The sequence below is a fragment of the Lampetra planeri genome, chromosome 29, assembly GCF_965212315.1.
Source record: "Lampetra planeri chromosome 29, kcLamPlan1.2.h2, whole genome shotgun sequence".
Taxonomy (NCBI): domain Eukaryota; kingdom Metazoa; phylum Chordata; class Hyperoartia; order Petromyzontiformes; family Petromyzontidae; genus Lampetra; species Lampetra planeri.
Window position 1 is genome coordinate 437,581 of NC_136135.1, and position 25,672 is coordinate 463,252.

Consider the following 25,672-nt stretch of genomic DNA (forward strand, 5'->3'; position numbering starts at 1 on the left):
AGACACTGTGGGCGGAGTTGAGACACTGTGGGCGGAGTTGAGACACTGTGGGCGGAGTTGAGACACTGTGGGCGGAGTTCAGACACTGTGGGCGGAGTTCAGACATTGTGGGCGGAGTTGAGACATTGTGGGCGGAGTTGAGACACTGTGGGCGGAGTTGAGACACTGGGCGGAGTTGAGACACTGTGGGCGGAGTTGAGACACTGTGGGCGGAGTTGAGACATTGTGGGCGGAGTTGAGACATTGTGGGCGGAGTTAAGACACTGTGGGCGGAGTTGAGACACTGTGGGCGGAGTTGAGACAATGTGGGCGGAGTTGAGACACTGTGGGCGGAGTTGAGACACTGTGGGCGGAGTTGAGACACTGTGGGCGGAGTTGAGACATTGTGGGTGGAGCTGAGACACTGGGCGGAGTTGAGACACTGTGGGTGGAGTTGAGAGACTGTGGGTGGAGCTGAGACATTGTGGGCGGAGTTGAGACACTGTGGGTGGAGCTGAGACTGTGGGCGGAGTTGAGACACTGTGGGTGGAGCTGAGACACTGTGGGTGGAGCTGAGACACTGTGGGTGGAGTTGAGACACTGTGGGTGGAGTTGAGACACTGTGGGCGGAGTTGAGACACTGTGGGTGGAGCTGAGACACTGTGGGTGGAGTTGAGACACTGTGGGCGGAGTTGAGACACTGTGGGCGGAGTTGAGACACTGTGGGCGGAGTTGAGACACTGGGCGGAGTTGAGACATTGTGGGCGGAGCTGAGACACTGTGGGTGGAGTTGAGACATTGTGGGCGGAGCTGAGACACTGTGGGTGGAGTTGAGACAATGTGGGCGGAGTTAAGACACTGTGGGCGGAGTTGAGACACTGTGGGCGGAGTTGAGACACTGTGGGCGGAGTTGAGACACTGTGGGCGGAGTTGAGACACTGTGGGTGGAGCTGAGACACTGTGGGTGGAGCTGAGACTGTGGGCGGAGTTGAGACACTGTGGGTGGAGCTGAGACACTGTGGGTGGAGCTGAGACACTGTGGGTGGAGTTGAGACACTGTGGGTGGAGTTGAGACACTGTGGGCGGAGTTGAGACACTGTGGGTGGAGCTGAGACACTGTGGGCGGAGTTGAGACATTGTGGGCGGAGTTGAGACATTGTGGGCGGAATTGAGACATTGTGGGCGGAGTTGAGACATTGTGGGCGGAGTTGAGACACTGTGGGCGGAGCTGAGACACTGTGGGCGGAGTTGAGACATTGTGGGCGGAGTTGAGACACTGTGGGCCGAGTTGAGACACTGTGGGCGGAGTTGAGACATTGTGGGCGGAGTTGAGACACTGTGGGCGGAGTTGAGACACTGTGGGCGGAGTTCAGACATTGTGGGCGGAGTTGAGACATTGTGGGCGGAGTTGAGACACTGTGGGCGGAGTTGAGACACTGTGGGCGGAGTTGAGACATTGTGGGCGGAGTTGAGACACTGTGGGCGGAGTTGAGACATTGTGGGCGGAGTTGAGACATTGTGGGCGGAGTTGAGACACTGTGGGCGGAGTTGAGACATTGTGGGCGGAGCTGAGACACTGTGGGTGGAGTTGAGACACTGTGGGTGGAGTTGAGACACTGTGGGTGGAGCTGAGACATTGTGGGTGGAGCTGAGACACTGTGGGTGGAGCTGAGACATTGTGGGTGGAGCTGAGACACTGTGGGTGGAGCTGAGACACTGTGGGTGGAGTTGAGACACTGTGGGCGGAGTTGAGACACTGTGGGCGGAGTTGAGACACTGTGGGTGGAGCTGAGACTGTGGGCGGAGTTGAGACATTGTGGGCGGAGCTGAGACTGTGGGCGGAGTTGATATCCAGGGGGTGGAGTTGACATCGAGGGGGTGGAGCTGAGATCGAGGGGTGGAGTTGAGATCGAGGGGGTGGAGTTGAGATCCAGGGGGTGGAGCTGAGATCGATGGGGTGGAGTTGAGACCGAGGGGGTGGAGTTGAGATCGAGGGGGTGGAGTCGGGTGGAGTTGAGCGTCTCTGTGCTGCTCGCGTTGCGCAGTGTGGACGACGATGGCGGGGACGCGGTGCTCGTGTCTCCATGGCGCCTCCCGCCTTCGTCTCTTCTTCGGCTCCCACCTCCTCCTCATCCTCCTCCTCTACTGCCGAGGTGCGAGACCCGGGGATGCGCAGGACAGAGGGAGACACGGGGACACGAGGGAGACACGGGGACACGGGGGAGACAGAGGGAGACACGGGGGAGACAGAGGGAGACACGGGGGAGACAGAGGGAGACACGGGGAGACAGAGGGAGACACGGGGACACGGGGGAGACAGAGGGAGACACGGGGACACAGGGGAGACAGAGGGAGACACGAGGAGGCCCATTTTGAGTGAGACGCGTGGAGACCGTGCGAGAGACACAGGTGGTGGACGCGGGGGGGGGGGGGACACACGGGGGAGACACACGGGGGGGACACGGGGGAGACATTGCGTGAGGCGGTGTTAGACGCGGGGACACGGACGCGCGGTGTGAGACGAGATGATGGAGAGACACGGGGACACGGGGGAGACTTCGTTTGATATGGGACAGAAATGTGGGATATCCTGCAACTGGTGACGATGGCGATGATGTTCGTGATCTGATGACGACAATGTTGATGATGGTGTCTCAGTAGTAGCGTCTCAATAGTGGTACAGTATCTGTCTCTAATAGTATGTGTCTCTAATAGTATGTGTCTCTAATAGTATCTGTCTCAGTAGTATGTATCTCAGTAGTATATGTCTCTAATAGTATCTGTCTCTAATCGTATGTGTCTCTAATAGTATCTGTCTCTAATAGTATCTGTCTCTAGTAGTATCTGTCTCTAGTAGTATCTGTCTCTAGTAGTATCTGTCTCTATAGTATGTGTCTCTAATAGTATCTGTCTCAGTAGTATGTATCTCAGTAGTATCTGTCTCTAATAGTATCTGTCTCTAATCGTATCTGTCTCAGTAGTATGTGTCTCTAATAGTATCTGTCTCTAATAGTATCTGTCTCTAATAGTATCTGTCTCTAATAGTATGTGTCTCTGTGTCTCAGTCGTAGTGTTATCTCTGTCTCTTGAGTTGTGTGTTGTTCTTGGTCGCACTCATCACCTGGTGGTACACTTGATGACATCACCAGCCTCACCTGTGATGGTGGCGAACAGGGAGGAGGGCGTGGGGAGTGCGGTGATGATGGTGGTGGTGGTGGGTGAGGATGTGGGGAGTGCGGTGATGATGGTGGTGGGTGTGGGTGTGAGGGAAGTGGTTCGTTAATGGTGGTGGTGGGTGAGGATGTGGGGAGTGCGTTGATGGTGTTGGTGTGTGTGTGTGAGAAAAGTGGCTCGTTAATGGTGGTGGTGGGTGTGGGGAGTGCGGTGGTGTTGGTGTGTGGGTGTGAGGGAAGTGGTTCGTTAATGGTGATGGGTGAGGGTGTGGGGAGTGCGGTGATGATGGTGTTGGTGTGTGTGTGTGGGGGATGTTGTTCGTGAATGGTGGTGGGTGGTGGGGAGTGCGGTGATGATGGTGTTGGTGTGTGTGTGTGGGGGATGTTGTTCGTGAATGGTGGTGGTGGTGGGGAGTGCGGTGATGATGGTGTTGGTGTGTGTGGGGGATGTTGTTCGTGAATGGTGGTGGTGGTGGGTGAGGGTGTGGGGAGTGCGGTGATGATGGTGTGTGGGTGTGAGGGAAGTGGTTCGTTAATGGTGATGGGTGAGGGTGTGGGGAGTGCGGTGATGATGGTGTTGGTGTGTGTGTGTGTGTGGGGATGTTGTTCGTGAATGGTGGTGGGTGGTGGGGAGTGCGGTGATGATGGTGTTGGTGTGTGTGTGTGGGGGATGTTGTTCGTGAATGGTGGTGGTGGTGGGGAGTGCGGTGATGATGGTGTTGGTGTGTGTGGGGGATGTTGTTCGTGAATGGTGGTGGTGGTGGGTGAGGGTGTGGGGAGTGCGGTGATGATGGTGTTGGTGTGGGGGAAGTTGTTCGTTAATGGTGGTGGTGGGTGAGGGTGTGGGGAGTGCGGTGATGATGGTGTTGGTGTGGGGAGTGCGGTGATGGTGGTGTGTGGGTGTGAGGGAAGTTGTTCGTGAATGGTGCTGGGTGTGGGTGTGAGGGAAGTGGTACAGTATATCTCAGGTTCGAGTTGGCATCGGGATGATTTCTGCTTTAATGGAGGTTAGAGTTTAGACGAGGTTAGATCTAAAAGGTTAGATCTGATTGGGATTCACGTTTTTGCTCACATCTTGTTTACAGACAGCCCTGAGTCAATCGTGGCAATTCCACATTCTTATGGCGGGGGGAAATCTATTATGGGACAAGTGATCCTCGATTTATCGATCCCGCAGCGATGATGGGCCGGTTGAGGCAGCAGCCGTGACTGCAGCACTGTTCGTCCTGTGATGGTACATCGAGGGCTGGCAGTTGGCGTTGATGGACGAGAGTCAATGGTGATGGCCGAGTGGCAGCCAAGCAGTGGGACACGCCAGAGAGATAGCGTCCGCCCAGGAGATGGAGCGATTAAATCTCCTCCTGTGCAGGTGCCGAGCGCGGAATTTCGCATCGCAGGATCGTGAGCGATGGTGGTGGTGGTGGTTAATTGGGAAAACCTTCATCCAGCAGTCGATTGGCCATGGCTTGATGTCTTTGCTCGGTAAGTGTTCGGGGTTTCAGGCTATTTTCAGCATTAGGGTCAAGGGTGGGGGCCAGCCTAAGCTCATTCTCGTTTCTAGTTTTGTGCGAAGCGTCCCCATGCATACGAATCGCATTTCACAATCGCAAAGGAACCACGTGGGGTCGAGCCAGACGGTGAACCGCACGAACAAGATGTGTGGTCCTATCACTTTAGAAATTACGCAACCCATTCGTAATAACAGTGTGGTCTTGAATAAAATAAATATACAATTGGCGACTTTTCAGGGCTCGCAGCGCGCGCCGTGAATGAGAGCCGTTGTCTAAAATGCCGCCAGTTGTGGACACGTGTTGAGTCGTCCTCTTGTTGGTTGAGCGCCTCGGCAAACGCACCGGCGGCAACACCAAAAAGAGTGAGGGCCGCGGTGGTTGTGAGATGTTAACTCCTTCGCCGCGGATGCAGGAGGTCGTGGGTTCGATCCCGACCCTGACGCCTGCTGCTGTGTATGTGGAGTTTGCGTGTCTCTCTCGCGCGTGGATGGTTCTCCGGGTTTTCCCTGCACAGTAAAAAACGCGCGCTTAGAGTATTTGGCTGTTCTAAAATTCCACATGGTAAGCCGCTTCGTTGAATTCTCATTTGTGGCCTGGTCGCTTCTAAAAAAGATCCATAGCTCATTGCCTGGTGAATGGAACAAAAGTTTAGTTCAAGCCTAGTTTATTGCTCATTATAATTTGACGTTTTAGCCAATTGATGAATGTTCATACAAGCGTGGAGAATCCGTCATGCCAGGAGAAACCCGACACGTGCGAGGGCGCAACACGCTATCCCGCACAGATGGGACAGACGGAGCCAGAGCGTGGCTCCTCCCCGACGCCCACGGGGAGTTGCGCAACATCTTTGTGCGATCCACCAACCCTCACTGCGAACTCCACAGCAGTGCTGGAGTACAGGCCACGCGTGTCGCTGCCGTACACGAGCACAGGTGGCTCTGTGCTCGTGTATGGGGTTAGGTATCGTGTCTGATTTGTCACGTGTATCGTTATGGTGAGCCACTACTGCCATGTAGACAGACAGACACTCCCCCGCCTCTCCATGCGGTTGATGTAGAGCAGCAGCTGTAACTTTACATGGAGGCGGTTGAACCAGATGATGGTGTCAGGAGTAGCAGAGCGATGCATCGCTGTGACGATCCCTCCTTCGTATTTGTGAGTCGGGCACTGGGTCGTCGTTACAAGTCCCGTGGCACTCTTCTTGGGGGTGACCACAGTCGCCGCACGCTGTCGGCGAGTTGAGAATTTTCAGTGTTTTGATCATCAGCAAAGTATGGCTGCTGCTGCTGCCGTGGTTTGTGCAGCAGATGCGGTTCAGGGGTTGTGGCCCTTAAGCTCTGCGGATCGAAGCCAGGGAACTCCTGCATTGTCGGTTCTTTCATGTGGAGGAGGAGGAGCAGGTGTTGTTGTTTGTGACTTCTTGTCAACTCCGCTCGGGGGATGGCCACTGCGACAGGGTGCGGTTAGGGATAGGACAAATCTGCATGGGAGCTTGGGTGAAGGGCCTCACCACCTTCTTACAGGGTCCGAGGCACTGCTCCTTAGCGTCAATTCACACGCGAGTGTAAAACTCAGCGGCAGAGTTCGGGTCAAGGTCAGAGGGTGTGAGTCGGCTGGAGAGTAAAGTTCACCTGTAGGCCAGTGACGACTGCATGTAGGGTAGGGTTAGCGCCGTGAGACGTGGTATGGTCATGGATGTGGCCATTGTTTCATCAACGTCAGTCCCCTCACCGAGGAGGAGCCGTGCCACTGCAGAAGCCGAACCGTGCTGCTGACGCCACGCGCAATGATCGAGTCATTAGCCCCCCCCGTCTCTGAGCCAGATTTAGAAATCTTGTGCAACCAGAAAATCGCGGTTTGGTGATAGATCTTGGCACGGCAAAGAGTCGGTGTAAACCCCCGGAGCCCATACGGCGAGGGCACACTGCTGGCTCGGATACGGCAGTGGAATCCGGGGATTCGTCAGCTGCGTTGCCGGCTTCTCAGTAGGTAGATTTGGCGTCGTCCTCTGCTTTGCCCGTCCACCATGCCCGAAGATCCACGACGCACGGTGATTGTGGCTATGCAGTCGGACTAGGGACCCACATCTACGGAGAGATGTTCACCAGCATCGCTTCACGCAAGTCTGACTTTGCTGATGAGACACTGAATATCGAAACCGGTCCAAAGTCGTTTTTCTTGTGTTACACCTGCGCTATCGAAATTACGCGCTCTCAGAAGGAAGGCCGGGTGGCTAACGGGATGTAAGAAACACGTGCGCACTGTATATTGTTGTGCGTGAAGGGACAGGAGGAGGCGAGTAGTGTGCCGGCTTATTTTGTAGCACGATTCGCCATCCCCCCCCTCCCTTTCCTTGTTGCGTGCCCAAACGATCGCTGTTTCCTATTCTCCTCCATTGTCTCAGTGGCTCGACGGATTCACCCACGCTTCCCCTGCTCGATACAACTCTCTCTCTTGCCCTGTTCTTACGTGAAGCTGAGACTCGCCCTGCGGCGGCGATGACGACGGCGGCAATGACGACCACGATGATGATGGCCGTGTTCCAGACGGCGAGGGCTGCCACAGAGAAACGACGCCTGGCAGTGGCCACTGCCCTGGACCCCCTCGGTGTTTGAGAGGAGGTTGTGAGTCGGTGAACAAATTATCTCGAACATCGTGGGGCGACGGATCAATGGTGCCGCGAGGTTGGTGCACAACAGGAACAGGTGGGGACGACCCACCGGGCCCTAATCGTCGTTTCAAGAAGTTTACGAAGGGAACCCAAGAGACGGATTCTGCTTCAGTTTAATCGCAGGCCTCTGGGGCAGCGCTAGACCGGGGTACAATGTCCTGGGGCTGGACAGGGAAATATGTACACAGCCCGGTTGACAATAATGACCGTGCGTCACGGTCCTAATTGACTTAATGGGACAAATTACCCGCAGACAGCTCGATTGGGATTACACACTTGGCGGCAGGGCGGTGGTTACACTCGGTCCGGGGTTCGATTCTTAACTCGGGTGGCCCTCTGTGAAGTTTGCACGTTCTCCGCCTGTTCTGCACAGTGAGAGTGGTGAGAGTGGTGAGGGAGGGTTCCCTGTGGGTTCTTGGATTTCCTCTCATAGCTATATAACAAAGCCACACACATTGTCTCTGGTATTGACCAAATAACATCCCCAATGTTGAGACGTTTGGTTCTTCCGGTAAAGTCACGTAGGTATACAATACTTTATTTTCTACCCACGTAACTTTACCGAAAAAACCAAAGAGTACGGATTCCTGCAGTCACGAAAGCTTCAAATCAAGATTGCAAATTACTTCATTGGAATCACACACGGCACCAACATCAAAGATCCCCCCCCTAAAGCCATAACTGACTTTTGGGATACGTGCTGTTAGCGAGCACCTATAAAGGACGACACGGCACCACGAGGGGGTGGGGGTGGCCAGCATCACGCCCGACGGCCTTTGTCTCCCCAGTGGCGATGTTTACACCGCACCAGGTACTCATTTAGGTGGTGTCGACCTAGAGGAGGCCCAAGAACTGTTCAGAGAATTGTCACTGGCGTTGACCGTGAGCGGGAGTTGAACTTGGGTCGCACCACCCCTCGGCAGCAACATCGCCCCTTATCAACACCACTGCATCCTGTCACTGTAAAAGAGCGGCATCTCCTTCGTGACGATCGCCCTGCTGCGCATTGAGAACGATGGTGCCACGACCACACGCACCAGAATGCTGTTAACGTCACACGATGACAATGAAATATACTCTCCCTGAGCCTCAAGACATTTTATTTTCCCAGGAGGGTCCTGACTTTCGTGACGTTTGGCTAATGATTTATCTCGAATGGGACCCACCGCGGACACAAGAGGCCTGTAGGCTCAGGCGAGGACCGTGCGCCCTTTGCCCCCATGTTCAGTGCCTCCGTTAATCATTGGTGTGTCCTCCGTAGAGCGCTGTTGTCTGTCGCTGTGTCACTCGGCGGTGGCGTGGCAGTGAGCGCTGCGATACGAAACCAGCGACACGAGTTCAGTTCCTGCTCACGGCCAAAAACTGTGACGAATATCTGAATCGGTCCAGGGTCTCCCCTAGGTCGACTCAGCGTTAAATGAGCACGTGGTACGGTGTATAAACATATGCACTGGGGGAGATAAAGGCGGCCGTGCGTGGTGCTGGCCATCCACACCCATGTGTGCCGTGCCGGGCTTTCATAGGTGGTGTCCACTAATAGCACTTGCCCCAACAGTCTTTTAAGGCTATTAGGGGGCTCTTTGCCTTTGTGTTTTTTTAAAACAAGTCAACTCCGCCTAAGTAAATAAGCTGTATTTGGTACCTTGTGTAAACATTCGCACTGGGGAGACAAAGGCGGCCAGACGTGATGCTGGCCACACCATCCCTTCGTGCACTGTGCTGGCCTTGACAGGTGCTCGCTACTAATGTCACATGCCCCAACAACCAATGTAGGCTACACGGGGGATCTTTGTCTTCGTACGTGTGTGTTGGCTTTTTCGCTTAGGCTCAGGGGATCAGAAGGGACAACCCCAGGGGACTCGAGCTGGGGTAGATGGGAGTGTTTGGGTGTGCGTGTGGACATACCTTGTGTGTGGTTGCATGAGTGAATGCTATTGTTTGGTGATGTGTGGGGTGTGCAGTTGTGTTGTGGCTAAAATAGTGCGGTTGTGTAAGTGCTGTGTCATAGGTGTTGTGTCATAGGTGTGTGTTGGGGAGCGGTAGTGTAGCGGTTAGCGCTACGCTGCGCTATGAACCTGGCGAACCGGGTTCGATTCCCGCTCACGGCCAACACCAGTGACGATTATCTGAACCGGTCCCGGGCCTCCCCTAGGTCGACTCAGCCTCAAATGAGTACCTGGCGCGGTGTGTAAACATCGCCACTCCGGAGACAAAGGCGGTTGGGCGTGGTGCTGGCCACTCACCCCCTCGTGTACCGTTCTGGCCTTCATAGGTGCTCGCTAACAGCACTTGCCCCTACAGTCTGTTCAGGCTACACGGGTGATCTTTGTCTTTGCGTGCACGTGAGTGCTGCTGTAATCTCACTAAGAGAGCCCTCGCAAAAGAAAACACACTCGGCGCTCCCCCAGTGGGTGGTGGCGGTCGTGTAGAGAGAGGATGGAGGAGCTCCCATACCTGGGCAGCAAAGGGCGGCTCACTCCGGTTTGTGCAGCAGAGGCCTTGCTCTCCTGGATCAGTCAGCCATGCGGGTGGGCATTATCTTTTAATCGGCTGCGTAACGCATTGCGTGCAGGAAGCTGCCTGACCCTGTCGCTCCACTTCTCTCTGTGGACCGCTTTTCCAAACACACGCACCGGCTTGACGCGCTCTGGCCGGCCTGCACACGGTCCGGCCTGCACACGGTCCGGCCTGCACACGGTCCGGCCTGCACACGGTCCGGCCTGCACACGGTCCAGCCCGGGTGTAACGAGAGTAGATAACGGTGCAAGGAGCTCGCAGATCCTTGAGAGATCCTGACACACAGTCTGTCCCTCTGGCAGGTGGAGCTGCGTGGGCTCAAAGTTGTGCCGAGCCTGGCGCATCACCGCCACTTCTTGACATTTACTGCCACAGAGTTGCGAATGGCGCGGTTTTAAGCATGTGTGGTTGTGTGTGTGTGAATAGTTGTGTCTACGGGGTGGTTGTGTGTGTTGTGGTTGTGATAGTATTCGTGTGTGTGAAGCAGTTGTGATTGTGTGGTTGCATGTGTTATGGTTGTGATAGTATGTGTGGCTGTGTGTGGTTGTGATAGTGTATGGTTGTAGGATTTTGGTGTGCGATGGTAAATGTGGATTAATGTAGTAATGTGTGGTTGTCTTTGTGGTATGTGGCTGTGTGGTGTAGTTTTGTATGTATGTGGTTGTGCGTGGTGTGTATTTGTGAAAATGTGCGCGTGTCCTCGTGTGAGGATGTGCTCGAGTGTACGTGCGTGTGCGCCTGCAATTATCCTTGGGGCAATTACATTTCATCTGCAAATTGCCGCTCCCATGGTGAGTTCAGTGCAGGGGAGTCTGGGTCGTGCGTGCGGTGTTTACGGAGCGCGTGTAGCGCGTGGTGTTTGTTGTGCAGTGTGTGGGTGGGGTGTTCAGTGTGCGGTGTGTATGCTGAATGAATCCCGTGAGCTGTGTAATTTGTGTCCGTTGTGTGTGTTTTGCGTATGAAGAGATGGGAGTACCCATACTTGACTCCACCACACACCACCTCCCAATCGACTCTGGCATGCTCATTGACGCTGCTGCTGCTGGGTGCACGGAGGAGAGGCGTTGGTTGGAGCGGTGGTGGGGGGTGATTTAAGAAACTTGACCCCATTCTTTCAAATGCCGCGCCGGGAGATGGAATGGAAACGGCGACGCGTGGATCGCAAGTCCAGTGCTGACCGCTAGGACACATTGTCGTCCCTTCACGCAAAACGACGACAACGACAACAACAACCACCACCGCCATCGTCAACAGCATGAGCAGCGCCGTTACCACGTAATGGCACACGAGGAGTAACTTAGTCTAGACGCACTTGTGCGGTGAGGTACACGGCAACGCTGCCGCTGTGTTGACACGCCGACGTGGGCCACGGCCAGTCGCGGGCATTAGTGGCGGGTCACGGCCCAGAGGTCGCCACGGCCATGGAAGTGGCGGCGCCGCTCGCCTCGCCGCAGCTCGCGATCCAGTGGTGGCAGCGGCCCAGGAAGCGTGCCGACGTCGCGCCGATGTTGGCACGCGGTGGGAACCGTTTTGACCAACGTTGGCCCAACAACGTTCCGCGTTTACTGGGACGGTGGATTTGTCCCTGGAGGTTGACTCTCACAGTCCCATCATCACCGCCATCGTCGTCGCCAGTGAAGATTTTATGAAATGGTCTTGAGCTTCTGCTGGGTCCACTCGGCCTCTAATTAGTGCCTGGCGCGGTGTGTAAACATCACGAGGGAGACAAAGGCGGTCGGGCGTGGTGCTGGCCACCAACCCCCTCGTGTGCCGTTCCGGCGTTCATAGGTGCTCGCTAACAGCACTTGCCCCGGCAGTCTGGTAATGGCTTTGTATTTGTTGTGTAAATAGTGTGTGCATATGTCATTTAGGTGTGTTAATTGTTAGTGTAAAGTGTTGTGCAGTTGTGTATGAGTTGTGTAAATACTTCTTACAATGTGTTGTCGGTATAGTGTGTATGTTGTGTGTTCCGTACACTGTTTTCAACATCATCTTAAAACAATCAACAAGTAGGGGCCCTCATCCAGCAGTGGATAGACTCTGGCCGCATGCACGTGACACTGGTACAGGATGAGGGGACAAAAACACACCCGCACTGTACAGGGAACACCCCGCCCTGTGCAATCCTGCACACCGGCCACACCCTCACCACCACCACAACACAACACTCTTCAAAATCACCACAACACCCTCACCACCACAACTCTCTCACCACCACCGCAACACCCTCACCACCACCACAACACCCTCACCACCACCACAACACCCTCACCACCACCACAACACCCTCACCACCACCACAACACCCTCACCACCACCACAACACTCTCATAATCACCACAACACCCTCACAATCACCACAACACCTTCACCACAACCACAACTCTCTCGCCACCACCACCACAACACCCTCACCACCACCACAACACCTTCACCACCCTCACCACCACAAGACCCTCCTCCTCTTCACATCCTCCTCTTCTTGATTACGTCTGCACTCAAACCACACCCATCACAACGCCCTCCTCTTCCTGATTACATCTGTTGGCATTTAAACCTCATTATGAGTCTCAGCGTCACCACCATCATCATTATTATGACCACTGCTGTCAAGTTCAAATCCTGGTCAGCAGCGGGGGGGGGGGCGTTGACTCGGCCCATCATTCCTCCCTCCGGGATCGATAAATCGAGCACCACTTTGCGGGGAAGTCAACAACAGTGATTGTCCTGTGGATAAACTCACCCCTGCCACAGGAGGTGAGCAGCAGGAATCTCTCCGTTTGAATCGTCGCTCGCCTCTCCAGCACGGCCACGTGTCTCCTCCCCGTGTCTCGGCCGGCCCGCGTGCTACGTTCATGACGTCGCACACCCTACGGCGGGGTGACCCCACGCGCTCGCTAACCCCACGCGCTCGCTAACCCCACGCGATCGCTCATCCAACCTTCCCGCGTCATCCGCCCTCGCCTCGGTCCGCGGCGAGTCGGATACGCCACGCTGGACCGCGCCGCTCGTCCGCTTGACGCATCCTGCATCATTCTCAACAACACTCTTCCTGATCATCGTCGTCATCGTCGTCGTCGCCCCGAGGGTGGCGTGAACCTTCTTACGAGAGTCTGGACGTCGGACTTGCCCCACTGTGGCATTCCATTCCACCCATAGCCCCCCCCCCCCGTGGCCCAGTATCTTAAAAACTCGCAAGGAGTGATTTCCTGCTGCCCAAACGAGCCACGCCGATGCTTTTGTGCTCGTCCTTTGTCTACAGCCCGCCCGCAGAGCGAGTGGCTGGAAGTTCCACTTTCCTGTGGTAGGAACGTAGCCGTCAAGGGCAACCGCTGTTCACTTGCCCACAAAACGGTACCGATTTCATTGGCCACGGAGGGATTCTACAGCCACAGGTTGGTTGAGGAAGGTTACCCGGGCCGATTGAGATATTGCCTCGACCGTCAGCCTTTCGGGTGGGAATTGAACTCGGGTATCTTGGTTTGTAGCGCTCGGTCAGTCAAGTTTGGATAAGGCACCTTGAGCCTTGGAAGCTCTCATGGGGTGGCAGTCCGGTAGTCCCACGGAGCGTTGGGAGGAGGTGGCGGCAGCGATTCCACGATGATCGCATCGTCCGTTAGAATTTTTCCTAATCGTTGAATTTGACCACAATATTTAGGAAATAACATGACGTTGGAATTAAACAAATGTGATTGTCCGTGAAATTAGTGCTTCACAAATGACGTTGCGAGTTCGTGGTTTGTCGAGTTATATAATTATTTGTGGCGGAATTGACGGCGTGTGTGGGGTCAGTGGCGCATGTTGCTAATCCTAAACGATGATCCTCATCGCTAACCCTGAACGCTCATTAAAAGTAATGATAACATTCTAGATTTGAAGCTTTCGTGACTGCAAGGAATCATATTCTTAGGTTTTTTCGGTAAAGTCACGTAGGTAAAACATCAAAATTAATGAAAATAAAATAAAATAAAACAAAAAATCACGACGTTTCGGAGGCAACACAAGTCTCCGTCATCAGGTGGGACCGTCACAGCCGAATTAGCTGCATCAAGTGAGGCAATGATTCAAGATGTAATCCCTTATAAGCAAGTTGAAGGGGGGAGGAGAGGGGGGGGGGGAGCTCATCAGAATGTTAGTACAACGCATCGGGAGGGGGGGGGGCGGGGCCAAAAAAATTGAACGGCGGCTTGGACGCGGTTGCTGCTGCACACGCCAATACAATGGACAGAGAGGGGGAGGGGAGGTCTGATACACATGATAGACAAAAGAACGAAAATGCCCATGTTTATACCAATGCTGGCTGAACAATGAAGAGGGTACTGTTAAAAAACAACTGGGGATGTTAACACTCGGTAAAGCAAAGTAAAATAGTGCCTGTCAGATAAGATGGTCCAAAAAAGTGTAATTAAGTCTTTTTTGCGTGGTTGATAACATCTTTCCAATGATTACTAAGTTTGTACCCATCATCACGGTTGAAATTATGTCTGTGTTTGTATATTTGTATGGCTTCGTGTACAAACCTTTGATGGTAGCCGGGAGGTTTGCAGAGAACCTTGGTCTCGGAAAAGACAATTTCATGAGAGCCCACCGAGTTGTAGCAATGATCGGCAACGGCAGAAGAATCAGTTCTGCCGTGTTTCAGATCTGACTTGTGCTCGCGGACACGATCAGAAACATGACGTTTCGTTTCTCCAATGTAGCAATCACCACAAATGCAACTCAATTTGTAGACTCCAGGATACTGTAAGTCAGGAACGACATCCTTCACAGATGGAATCAGATCACGGATTTTATGCACTGTACTGAATCGGACTTGGATCTTATGTTTGTTTAGAATTTTGGAGATCTTTTTGGTCACGCCTGCTATGTATGGTAACGTGATGGTTTTGGTCGGAGTTTCATGTGGCTGTTTCTGTGTGGTGGGAGAGACAGCTTGGCGGATAGTACGGTCAGAGTATCCGTTCATCCTGAGGGCCCGATGTACATGTCTTAATTCACCGGTCAGGTGGTGTTTGTCAGAAATCCCATGGGCTCTGTGATATAGCGTTTTGATGAGAGAATTATTTTGAGATGGGTGGTGGTGGGAATCCGGTTTCAAGTAGGAATCTGTGTGGGTGGCTTTCCTGTAGACAGAATGTCCCAAGGATCCGTCAGGCCTCCTCTCAAACAGAATATCCAAGAATGGTAGTTTACCGTCTTTCTCCACTTCCATGGTGAATCTGATGGATGGGTGTCTAGAATTGATGTGGTCCAAGAAGTGGTTCAATGCTGGGAGGCCATGTGGCCAGATGACGAAAGTGTCATCCACATACCTCTTCCACAGGGAAGGACGCAGGGTGGATGTCTGGATCAACATGTTCATGGAAAAGTTTGAATCAGACGCCATCCAGACATCCACCCTGCGTCCTTCCCTGTGGAAGAGGTATGTGGATGCCACTTTCGTCATCTGGCGACATGGCCTCCCAGCATTGAACCACTTCTTGGACCACATCAATTCTAGACACCCATCCATCAGATTCACCATGGAAGTGGAGAAAGACGGTAAACTACCATTCTTGGATATTCTGTTTGAGAGGAGGCCTGACGGATCCTTGGGACATTCTGTCTACAGGAAAGCCACCCACACAGATTCCTACTTGAAACCGGATTCCCACCACCACCCATCTCAAAAGAATTCTCTCATCAAAACGCTATATCACAGAGCCCATGGCATTTCTGACAAACACCACCTGACCGGTGAATTAAGACATGTACATCGGGCCCTCAGGATGAACGGATATTCTGACCGTACTATCCGCCAAGCTGTCTCTCCCACCACACAGAAACAGCCACATGAAACTCCGACCAAAACCATCACGTTACCATACATAGCAGGCGTAACCAAAAAGATCTCCAAAATTCTAAACAAAAATAAGATCCAAGTCCGATTCAGTACAGTGCATAAAATCCGTGACCTGATTCCATCTGTGAAGGATGTCGTTCCTGGCTTACAGTATCCTGGAGTCTACAAATTGAGTTGCATTTGTGGTGATTGCTACATTGGAGAAACGAAACGTCATGTTTCTGATCGTGTCCGCGAGCACAAGTCAGATCTGAAACACGGCAGAACTGATTCTTCTGTCGTTGCCGATCATTGCTACAACTCGGTGGGCTCTCATGAAATTGTCTTTTCCGAGACCAAGGTTCTCTGCAAACCTCCCGGCTACCATCAAAGGTTTGTACACGAAGCCATACAAATATACAAACACAGACATAATTTCAATCGTGATGATGGGTACAAACTTAGTAATCATTGGAAAGATGTTATCAACCACGCAAAAAAGACTTAATTACACTTTTTTGGACCATCTTATCTGACAGGCACCATTTTACTTTACTTTACCGAGTGTTAACATCTCCAGTTGTTTTTTAACAGTACCCTCTTCATTGTTCAGCCAGCATTGGTATAAACATGGGCATTTTCGTTCTTTTGTCTATCATGTGTATCAGACCTCCCCTCCCCCTCTCTGTCCATTGTGTTGGCGTGTGCAGCAGCAACCGCGTCTAGGGGTCGGCACGGTTTGAACCGACTCAAACTGGTTTCAAATTGAGCAATCCAAACCAAACCAGCGACGACTGAACCAAACCAAACCAAAACCAAACCAAACTAAGCTAAACCAAACCTCTTAAGTTGGCTTGAACCAAACTAGTTTGAGCCGGTTCCACCCTGTCCGAGCCAAACCGAGTCGGTTTTCGTAGCCCCAAACCAAACCGAACCAGTTCAAACAGAGCCAAACCAAACCGATTTGGTTCGGTTCAAACCGCGGTTTGGTGGTTTGAGCCAAACCGTGCCGACCCCTAAGTCCGCGTCCAAGCCGTCGTTCAATTTTTTGGTCCCCTCCCCCTCCCGATGCGTTGTACTAACATTCTGATGAGCCCCCCCCCTCTCCTCCCCCCTTCAACTTGCTTATAAGGGATTACGTCTTGAATCATTGCCTCACTTGATGCAGCTAATTCGGCTGTGACGGTCCCACCTGATGACGGAGACTTGTGTTGCCTCCGAAACGTCGTGATTTTTTGTTTTATTTTATTTTATTTTCATTAATTTTGATGTTTTACCTACGTGACTTTACCGGAAAAAACCTAAGAATATAATGATAACATCTTCTTCAACTTCTGGGAAGTGATTTTGGGGTTAGGCCGTGCACAGCGGTCTGGCCCAACGTTTGTCGCAAAGCCTCCACCTCCCAACGCAGGCAAAATAAAATTGTCATCTTATCGTGGAATTTAATAGCACGTCGTATCGGGACATGATATCACGGAAGCTCTCACGCCAACCGCTGTGCCGCCGCCCACACTGCCCAGTAGCCACAGTGGCTGTGATTTAGCCAGGAAGCTGCACGGAATGCGAGCGCTATCTTCAGGACGTGAATCCGTTTCCTTGCGGAGCGCTTGCGCAATCAGCGGGAGGAAACAAGATGTGTGCGGAGGGAGCTTTGTACATCACAGAATGGTCACGACCAACAACAACAACCGCCATTCGCCACTAAGTGGCGGTGACGTCACCACGGCGCTTGTGCCAGGCCATGTGCACGTTGAGGGCACGTGAAGTGTCGAACGCCCTCTGGCAGGGTGTTCACGACCATCACCTTGCTGTCCTGCACAACGGCGCATATCTGACCGTCGCTTATCCGCCTCGACCAATGAAGTCCCTCGGAAGGGCCTCCCCTGCCCGTGGGAGGTCTGGAGAGGCCCTTTCCAGTCGAGGGTGCTTTGGCCTACTCTTCCGCGCTGTGGCCTTGGGAGGTTTGGGAGTTACCGATGCTTGACGGCCATCCGCCACACGATACCTTCCGATCGTAGATTAACCGCAGCGGTACCGCGTTTGCCCCGCTGGGTGCACGGAGGCGGCGGGCAGGGGATTTCAGAAACCCGCCCCCGGTCGTTTAAACCGCGGCGCGCCACGAGACGGCCGTGGATTGCGAGCCCGGTGCGCCGCTGGCCCTCGCCGCTGGCCCTCGCCGCTGGCCCTCGCCGCTGGCCCTCGCCGCTGCCCGTTTTTCTGAGGAAATGATCCCAAACAAGCGCCGTGTTTCTTCTTGCCCCTCGGAATGTGCGGCGTGGGAGGGGCGGGCTGCTTACCGCACGACGCTGACCACCTCGCTGTGCTGCCCGACCGTAAAAGGTGTAAGTGTTGTGGCGACATCGGCCCGGAGGAGCCGTGTCTGGGCTAGTCCGGGTGGTATGCGTCGCGTGGGTCAGGCATGTGTGCGGACTACGTGGGGACCAGAGGAAGAGCAAAGCAGGTGACAGCTGTGAGGTGTGTGCAGGTGGGGGGTGGGAGACCTGGGCAGGTGGGGGGTGGGAGACCTGGGAAGGTGGGGGGTGGGAGACCTGGGCAGGTGGGGGGTGGGAGACCTGGGCAGGTGGGGGGTGGGAGACCTGGGCAGGTGGGGGGTGGGAGACCTGGGCAGGTGGGGGGTGGGAGACCTGGGCAGGTGGGGGGTGGGAGACCTGGGCAGGTGGGGGGTGGGAGACCTGGGCAGGTGGGGGGTGGGAGACCTGGGAAGGTGGGGGGTGGGAGACCTGGGCAGGTGGGGGGTGGGAGACCTGGGAAGGTGGGGGGTGGGAGACCTGGGAAGGTGGGGGGTGGGAGACCTGGGAAGGTGGGGGGTGAGAGACCTGGGAAGGTGGGGGGTGGGAGACCTGGGCAGGTGGGGGGTGGGAGACCTGGGAAGGTGGGGGGTGAGAGACCTGGGAAGGTGGGGGGTGGGAGACCTGGGCAGGTGGGGGGTGAGAGACCTGGGCAGGTGGGGGGTGAGAGACCTGGGCAGGTGGGGGGTGAGAGACCTGGGCAGGTGGGGGGGTGGGAGACCTGGGCAGGTGGGGGGTGGGAGACCTGTGCAGGTGGGGGGTGAGAGACCTGGGCAGGTGGGGGGTGAGAGACCTGGGCAGGTGGGGGGTGAGAGACCTGGGCAGGTGGGGGGTGGGAGACCTGGGCAGGTGGGGGGTGAGAGACCTGGGCAGGTGGGGGGTGGGAGACCTGGGCAGGTGGGGGGTGGGAGACCTGGGCAGGTGGGGGGTGGGAGACCTGGGGAGGTGGGGGGTGGGAGCCTCGTTACAGGTGAGGTGCTGTGCGTGCAGGTGAGGTGGCCGCCATGAAGGTGTACGTGTCCGGGGAGGTGGAGGTGACGAACGGCACGGAGGCGCGCATCCCCTGTACCTACAAGAGCAGCAGCCCCATCGGCAGCGGCTTCTTCATCATGTGGACCTTCAAACCCGCGATGGGGGGCGCCACGGAGAACGTGAGTCGCGCACCCCCCGGCACGGCTGCACTCGCCTGCAAAGATAAAGATCCCCGTATAACAGACTGTCGGAGCAAGTGCTGTTAGCGAGCACCTATGACGGCACACGAGGGGGTAGGTGGCCAGCACCACACTCGGCCGCACTTGACTCCTCGGTGGCGACGTTTACACACCGCGAAAGGTAGTACTCATTTGAGGCTCAGCCGACCTAGTGGAGGACTCGGACCGGTTCAGATAATTGCCACTGGTGTTGGCCGTGAGCGGGTTCGGTGTCCTGGAGTGTTGTCAGGTGAGTGCAGGTGATGTCCGGTGATCTCTGCTCCACACAGCAGAGGGCAGCTCTTTCCCTCGCGCTCTACTGCAGGCAGCGATGAAGTACTCCGGATCCGTCGATTGTTTCATTCCGCACCTCCGATTCGCACGGTTGGCTATGTACGGTGCGAAAGAAGTTCATCATAGTACATTCTCAGAGCCAAATCGAGTGCAGAAGGAAGTTTGATGTGATGGGTGCTGGGGTAACCTCGCGCAGCGTCAGAGCGTGTGGGTCAGGCACCGGCGCAAGCGCTGGCCCCTTGGGGCCCCACCCCGTGCACACAGATCCTCGCCGCCGCACACCGATTCTCACAGGGTCATTACGGGGTCGTTACGGGTTTGTGGTCTCGGGTTTCCATTCGGGGCTAGGTTCGTGGTTAAGATGAGGGGCGGTGTTAGCACTCACGTTCCTTGGGTGACATTGCCGTTGTTTGGCGACGGTGCCGCCCCGTCGATCGCGCAGATCCTGACGTACTCGGGCGGCAAGCCGTACCCGACGGGGTCGCGCTTCATGAGCCGCCTCACTCTGTGGGGCAACGCGGAGAGCGGCGACGCCACCATCTCCCTGCGCGACACCAAGTTCACCGACAACGGCACCTTCACCTGCAACGTGCAGAACCCGCCCGACGTGGGCGGCCAGGCGGGCCACACGGAGCTGCGCGTCGTTCTCTCCAGTGACCGCTCGCACTCACCCCTACTCACCTCACACTCACCCCTACTCACCTCGCACTCACCCCTACTCACCTCGCACTCACCCCTACTCACCTCGCACTCACCCCTACTCACCTCGCACTCACCCCTACTCACCTCGCACTCACCCCTACTCACCTCGCACTCACCCCTACTCACCTCGCACTCACCCCTACTCACCTCGCACTCACCCCTACTCACCTTGCACTCACCCCTACTCACCTCGCACTCACCCCTACTCACCTCGCACTCACCCCTACTCACCTCGCACTCACCCCTACTCACCTCGCACCCACCCCCCCCCCCCGCTCGCACTCACCCCTACTCACCTCGCACTCACCCCTAGCTCGAACTCACCCCCCACTCGCACTCACCCCCCACCCACTCGCACTCACCCCCACCCAATCGCACCTCCCCCCCCACTCACACTCACCCACCACTCACACCCCCCCCCCCACCGCTTACACTCACCCCCCACTCGCACTCATCCCCACCCACTCGCACTCACCCACTCACTCACCCCCTGCTTGCTCTCATGCCCTCGCACTCACCCACTCACCCCCCCCACCCCCCGCTCACACTCACCCATCGCTCCCCCACCTGCACGCGCTTGCTGCCACTGAACTGCACTGATCCACACTCAACTGCACGCTCACCCGCACAGACCTAACAAGAGTAGCAGCAGCAAACCTCGCTCGCAGGCATGCATCTGCTAAAGCTCACACCAGCTCACTCACCTGCTCCCACCCTGAATGCACGTGCACTCACTAGCACGCGATCTAAATTCACGTGCGTGCTTGTGCGTGCGTGTTGCCTCGTGTGCGCGTGCTCGTGTGTGTGTGCGCGTGCTCGTGTGTGAGTGCGAGCAGGAACGCTCTCGGAGGGGAAGCTCGTGGGCATGGTGATCGGGGGTCTGGCAGGGGTGGTGATGCTCACCGTCATCATCGCCGCCATCGCCATGGTCTGCAAGAAATATCGCCGGGGTGGCTACCGCGACAAGGCAGCCACCACGCGGTGAGCGCACGCACACCAACACCGGTGACTGTTATCCGAACTGGTCCCGGGCCTCCCCCTAGGTCGACTCGGCCTCAAATGAGTACCTGGGAGACAAAGGTGGCCAGACAAAGGCAGCCAGTCTCGTGAACAGCACTTGCCCCACAACAGTCTATTGAGGCTATATGGGGGATCTTTATCTGTGTGCGTCCAGGTCCCCGCAGGACACGCTGCTCACCGAGAAACCGTTCCGGCACGACGAGGAACGCGACCTGCACCCTCCCACCCCACCCAACGGGCAGCGGGTGAGGACGCGTCGCTCGCTCGCCACGTACACTCACCATCACATGTACTCGCCGCTCATCATACACTGCATACATACACACTACTCATTCACCACGTGTACTCATCACGTGCGGTTTACGGTGTGCGTGTACGGTGCGTGTGCGCTGTGTGTGGTGCGTGCATACGTGCGGTGTGTGTGTGTTTGTGCGTTCAGGTCGTCTACGCGTCCCTGGAGAATCTACCGCCAGGCAAACATCCGTCGGCACCTCCCTCGGTGGAGTATGCGACCGTGAAGCCTCTCGCAGCCTCCGTGGCATAACCACACCGCTCGCCACACCACACCGCTCGCCACACCACGCCACTCGCCACACAACTCACTCGAACACTCACCACCCCACTGCCCACACTGCTCACCACACCACATGTTTTCTATGAGTTTTGATTCAAAGTGTACAGAGCTGACTTCATACACACAATGCTTACCTTACACACCACCGGGCACACTGTTTCCTCTCGGTCCAGCCCAATAAACGTGGAATGTTGGGCCAACGTTGGATATTTACCCGCAGTGTGTGTGTCTCGCACACCCGGCGAACATAACAACACAAAGTGTTAAACCTCCACTGTTACCCGAACCCATGATATCACTACCCCTTGTCTATACACCTGGTATCCCCATACAACTGGTATCCCTCCTACCCCTGATATCTCAACCCCTGATGGCTCAACACGTGATCAATCTGCACCTTACATCCCCACAATGAAATCTCTACCCCCACCTCCTCAATATGTTCCCCGAGGCCGTCGTGACCACTGTATATGGGACTGTCAGACAGAACGTCCCCTGAATATAGATCTTCTGTTGATAAGAGAATAATGTCATTGTACAATGTTATACGTCATTGTTTCATTTTTATAATTTACTGTTGAGTTGTTTGTTTTCTAAGAGTCTTGATTCTAAGTGTACAGAGCCGACTAGCCGGTTGGCGGGAGTGCGGCAGGAGTGTCGCTTCCGCGCAGCCGGTGCCTTGTGACCACCATGACCTCTGAACTCTAACCCTCTGAACTCTAACCCTCGCCCCCTGCCAATTCCTAATCCGTAGCGTGACCTTGTTTTAAGGGGGCGGGGGGGGGCACGACGCAGTGAACGTTAAACTCTAAAGCGAGCGTAGAGCACGACAGGGAGAGTGAGTGCCGAGGCGATCTCTGCTCTCTCTCTCTCGGGGCGCTGGGCGTGAGAGAAGCCACGGTGCCCATTGCCGAACCGTACTGTACTCACTTTCGTACCGACGCGTTGTAACCTTAAGCTGTAACGAAGGGGGGGGGGCGCTCATCCCAGCCCCTCCTCCCCTCCCCGACGCCTCGGCACTGTCCAAGTCTCGACATTTCATTTTGCTGGGAGATCTCTCCGCCTAATTTTGAGGAGTTGCCGTGTCCAGATTCTGGAATTTCTTCGGAAACTTTGCGGCGCCAACGGAGGAGAGACACCAGACCCCGTGGGGCCAATGGCAAGGTCTCCTTTTTCTTCCTCCCACACACCCCGGCAGCCTTTACCCTTGTCGCATGCGGAGGCAGACAGGTCCCAGTCTCCTCTCACGGCCAGACAGAACGTGCTACGACATGGCAGCGATGTTGTAGGTTTTAATTAAGATGTCCCCTGTAATTGCCGAGCAAACGAGAGTGTTACGAAATGTGACTGGTGAAATGGCGAGAACCCTCGCGACCCACCATAGAGCGATGACTAGCTTGTTATATTTCACATTCACTTTGCTTTACAATCCATCTCCTCTTTGGAAATCTGGGTTCGCACTGCAATCGTAGGCTGCCAGATTTACGATACATTTAGAGATCACTCTCTGTCCTCTGGTCCCCGGTTCTCATGTCACTGGGCAGCCACCAGCTGATATTGGCCCCCACCATAGACGAAGCTGGCAACATCCTTCTTTGTGATGCGATATTCCTCGTCGTACGGGCAACCCCGTTACAGTGGCGACGAGCGCGACGTGAGGTTCGTGAGTGCGGGTGGTGCAGGGGAAAGGCGTCGGTGTCGCGTGTGCGGGCAGCCCTGGGGCCGGTCTCGTGTCCAAGTCTTCATTGTGGGCACAGCGGCACAGCTGAGGTCGCCACCCGTCATTTTGTTGAGGCAGCCGCCATCCTAGGAAATCAAAGTCGTCTTCGAGCATTAATCGTCCTGGAATTTAGTCAGTTGCATGTAAATAAGACCTAATATAACATTACACAAGACAACGCATTCACACAGAGTTCTCCCCTCTGCCAGCGTGGTGAGAGATTCTTCCCACAAGAGGCCCCATTCTTGTTGTACTACAGAGGTGGCAACGCTCGCGAAGGCCTAGGCTTTCCTGTCGGGAAGTTGGGAGGATGGCGGCCTGCTGCTGTCCATCCTGATGACCTCTGGGTCACCACGCGAGGGATTGCCACCTGTCTCGGAATTGGCATCTGTTTTTGGGTGGCGGGAATTTGTACCGAAATGTGGTGGTACTGTGTTGAACTTGTTACGGTTTTGACAGACCCAGACTGACGGAGCAACATGTCCGGGTCTGGTCTATATCATGTACATTGTGGCGACCCTCGCCTCACCTCGCCCTCGGTGGGGACCCGTCAATGTCTTTCCTTCACCTCACGGGGGAAAACCTCCAGCTTCGACCAATCTCCTCGCGACCCTCCGCATGGCCCTCTCCCTAACCCTGGAGTGCTAGAGCTGGGTGTCTGCTGATGATTGGAGGGATCTGGGTTTGGTGACTTAGCGGCAGTCAGTCTGTCCCTTGTGTTCCTGAGATGATTTGACGCCTGTTTGTCTTCCAATAAAATATATATTTTATGCTAAATTTGACTGGAGTTGTAAACGCTTGTTATATTTCACGTACGCCAGCATAACGAACACAACGGGACGGTGAGATCGGCTCGTGCGAAGGTGCTAGGTGGATTGTGCGTTTGAATTTAAGCTGCCAGACGGGAAGAAGAAGAATACATGGATTAGCGAACATTCACACGTTATGTAGACTTCATCACATTGTTAAAGAAAGGTGAGTGGGCTCGGGCAGGACGTGTTACGGCTTCAAGGAACGATGGCCGGTGATCGAGACTAACGACGAGTGCCAGGCAGAGGAGGCGACACGCCCGGGGGGGACATCCACCGTGGAGATGGAGCGATTACATCTGCTTGTGTGCCAGAGCGAAGTGGATTGTTGCATAATGATACTGTGAGAGATGCTGATGGCACGGGGAGGGAGATTGTCATGCTTCAGTTGATAGACGGATCATGATTATGGCAACACTCCAGTTGTGAGGCGTGTCAAACCGCCAAGCTGTGAGTTTATCGATCTCACCCACTCGGTGCATCATGCAATGTTCGCTACTCTACATTATTAATATTCACAGCCATCCATTAAAATCAACGGCTTGGCACCACGTCCTGGTGATTTGTCGTCATGGGTGAGAAGGCTTCACCCAGCAGTGGACAATATCGGTAACAAGCAGGCCAGTCGCCCGCCTTCCCAAACCTGTCCCCATAATACAAAGTAAGTTGTTCACGTCCCATCATCCGCACAGCTTCCTCGGGGCCCATCATTTCACCGTTCTTGGTTCACAAGCAAAACGTTCGACCGGTTTCAATCCTCCGTGTCCCGTCAACAGAGTCGGGCTTCCTTGAACCCATGCTGGCGAGCTGCCTGATGTTTATTAGGAAAGGGGGGGGGGGTCTCTCTGTGTTAGATATGGGTCATTGTTCAACTCAAAACTCTAATCCACAACTACTCTGATGAACAAAGGGACGTACATTAATTAATGACAGGGGTACAACCGATTAACTCTGATCCTATCGGGAACAGTGCGAGGATTTTGCCACGTGAATCACTGCATTGCAGTAAAGCTCGCTGGTGTTTATATTAATCCCAAGGTGGTTTAATGAATGAACCAGGACGACAATGGGGATCGGTTAATGAGCGTCTCATCGGATTTGTCGACAGCCTCCCCACGGCCTGGTGGTGGTGCTAGGCCGTTGGGGGGGGGGGGGGCTATGAATAAATTAATTATTTGTGGGGGACAATCGGAGCCGTTGACTCTGAGAAAACAGAAGAGGGGGAGATGTGGACAACAGGCATCCTGAGATGGGAGACGAGAGATGCAGATGAGGCAGAGGTTCCGTAGAAGTGTCGAGATATCTCGACGAGAGATGCTTCGTGAGATGAGATGGTACCGACGTCGTGAGAGAAGCGTCGTAGAGTAAAGACGGAGATG

At 54.9% G+C, this 25,672-nt stretch overlaps 1 protein-coding gene across 2 annotated transcripts; it reads left to right on the forward strand.

Annotated features, from left to right (window-relative positions):
* The first annotated feature begins 1,962 nt into the window (after nucleotides 1-1,962).
* LOC144728528 (myelin protein zero-like protein 2) lies at nucleotides 1,963-24,266 on the forward strand. Of its 2 annotated transcripts, none has more exons than XM_078608019.1 (6): nucleotides 1,963-2,132; nucleotides 18,975-19,135; nucleotides 19,911-20,121; nucleotides 20,998-21,151; nucleotides 21,345-21,435; nucleotides 21,630-21,969. In XM_078608019.1, the coding sequence occupies exons 1-6, from the start codon at nucleotides 2,036-2,038 to the stop codon at nucleotides 21,732-21,734; spliced, it is 819 nt and encodes a 272-aa protein (XP_078464145.1). In that variant the 5' UTR covers nucleotides 1,963-2,035; the 3' UTR covers nucleotides 21,735-21,969. The 2 variants fall into 2 exon arrangements, with proteins under 2 accessions (XP_078464145.1, XP_078464146.1); XM_078608020.1 differs by having other exon boundaries at nucleotides 1,964-2,132; nucleotides 21,007-21,151; nucleotides 21,630-24,266.
* Nucleotides 24,267-25,672: the final 1,406 nt, after the last annotated feature.

What these genes read in the sequence shown, in the direction of transcription:
- LOC144728528 (XM_078608019.1), top strand. Translation starts at nt 2,036, where the DNA reads ATGGCGGGGACGCGGTGCTCGTGTCTCCATGGCGCCTCCCGCCTTCGT. An exon ending in TGGGGGGCGCCACGGAGAAC is followed by an intron (nt 19,136 to 19,910) that starts GTGAGTCGCGCA and finishes TCGATCGCGCAG; the next exon opens with ATCCTGACGTACTCGGGCGG. An exon ending in CCCCACCCAACGGGCAGCGG is followed by an intron (nt 21,436 to 21,629) that starts GTGAGGACGCGT and finishes TTGTGCGTTCAG; the next exon opens with GTCGTCTACGCGTCCCTGGA.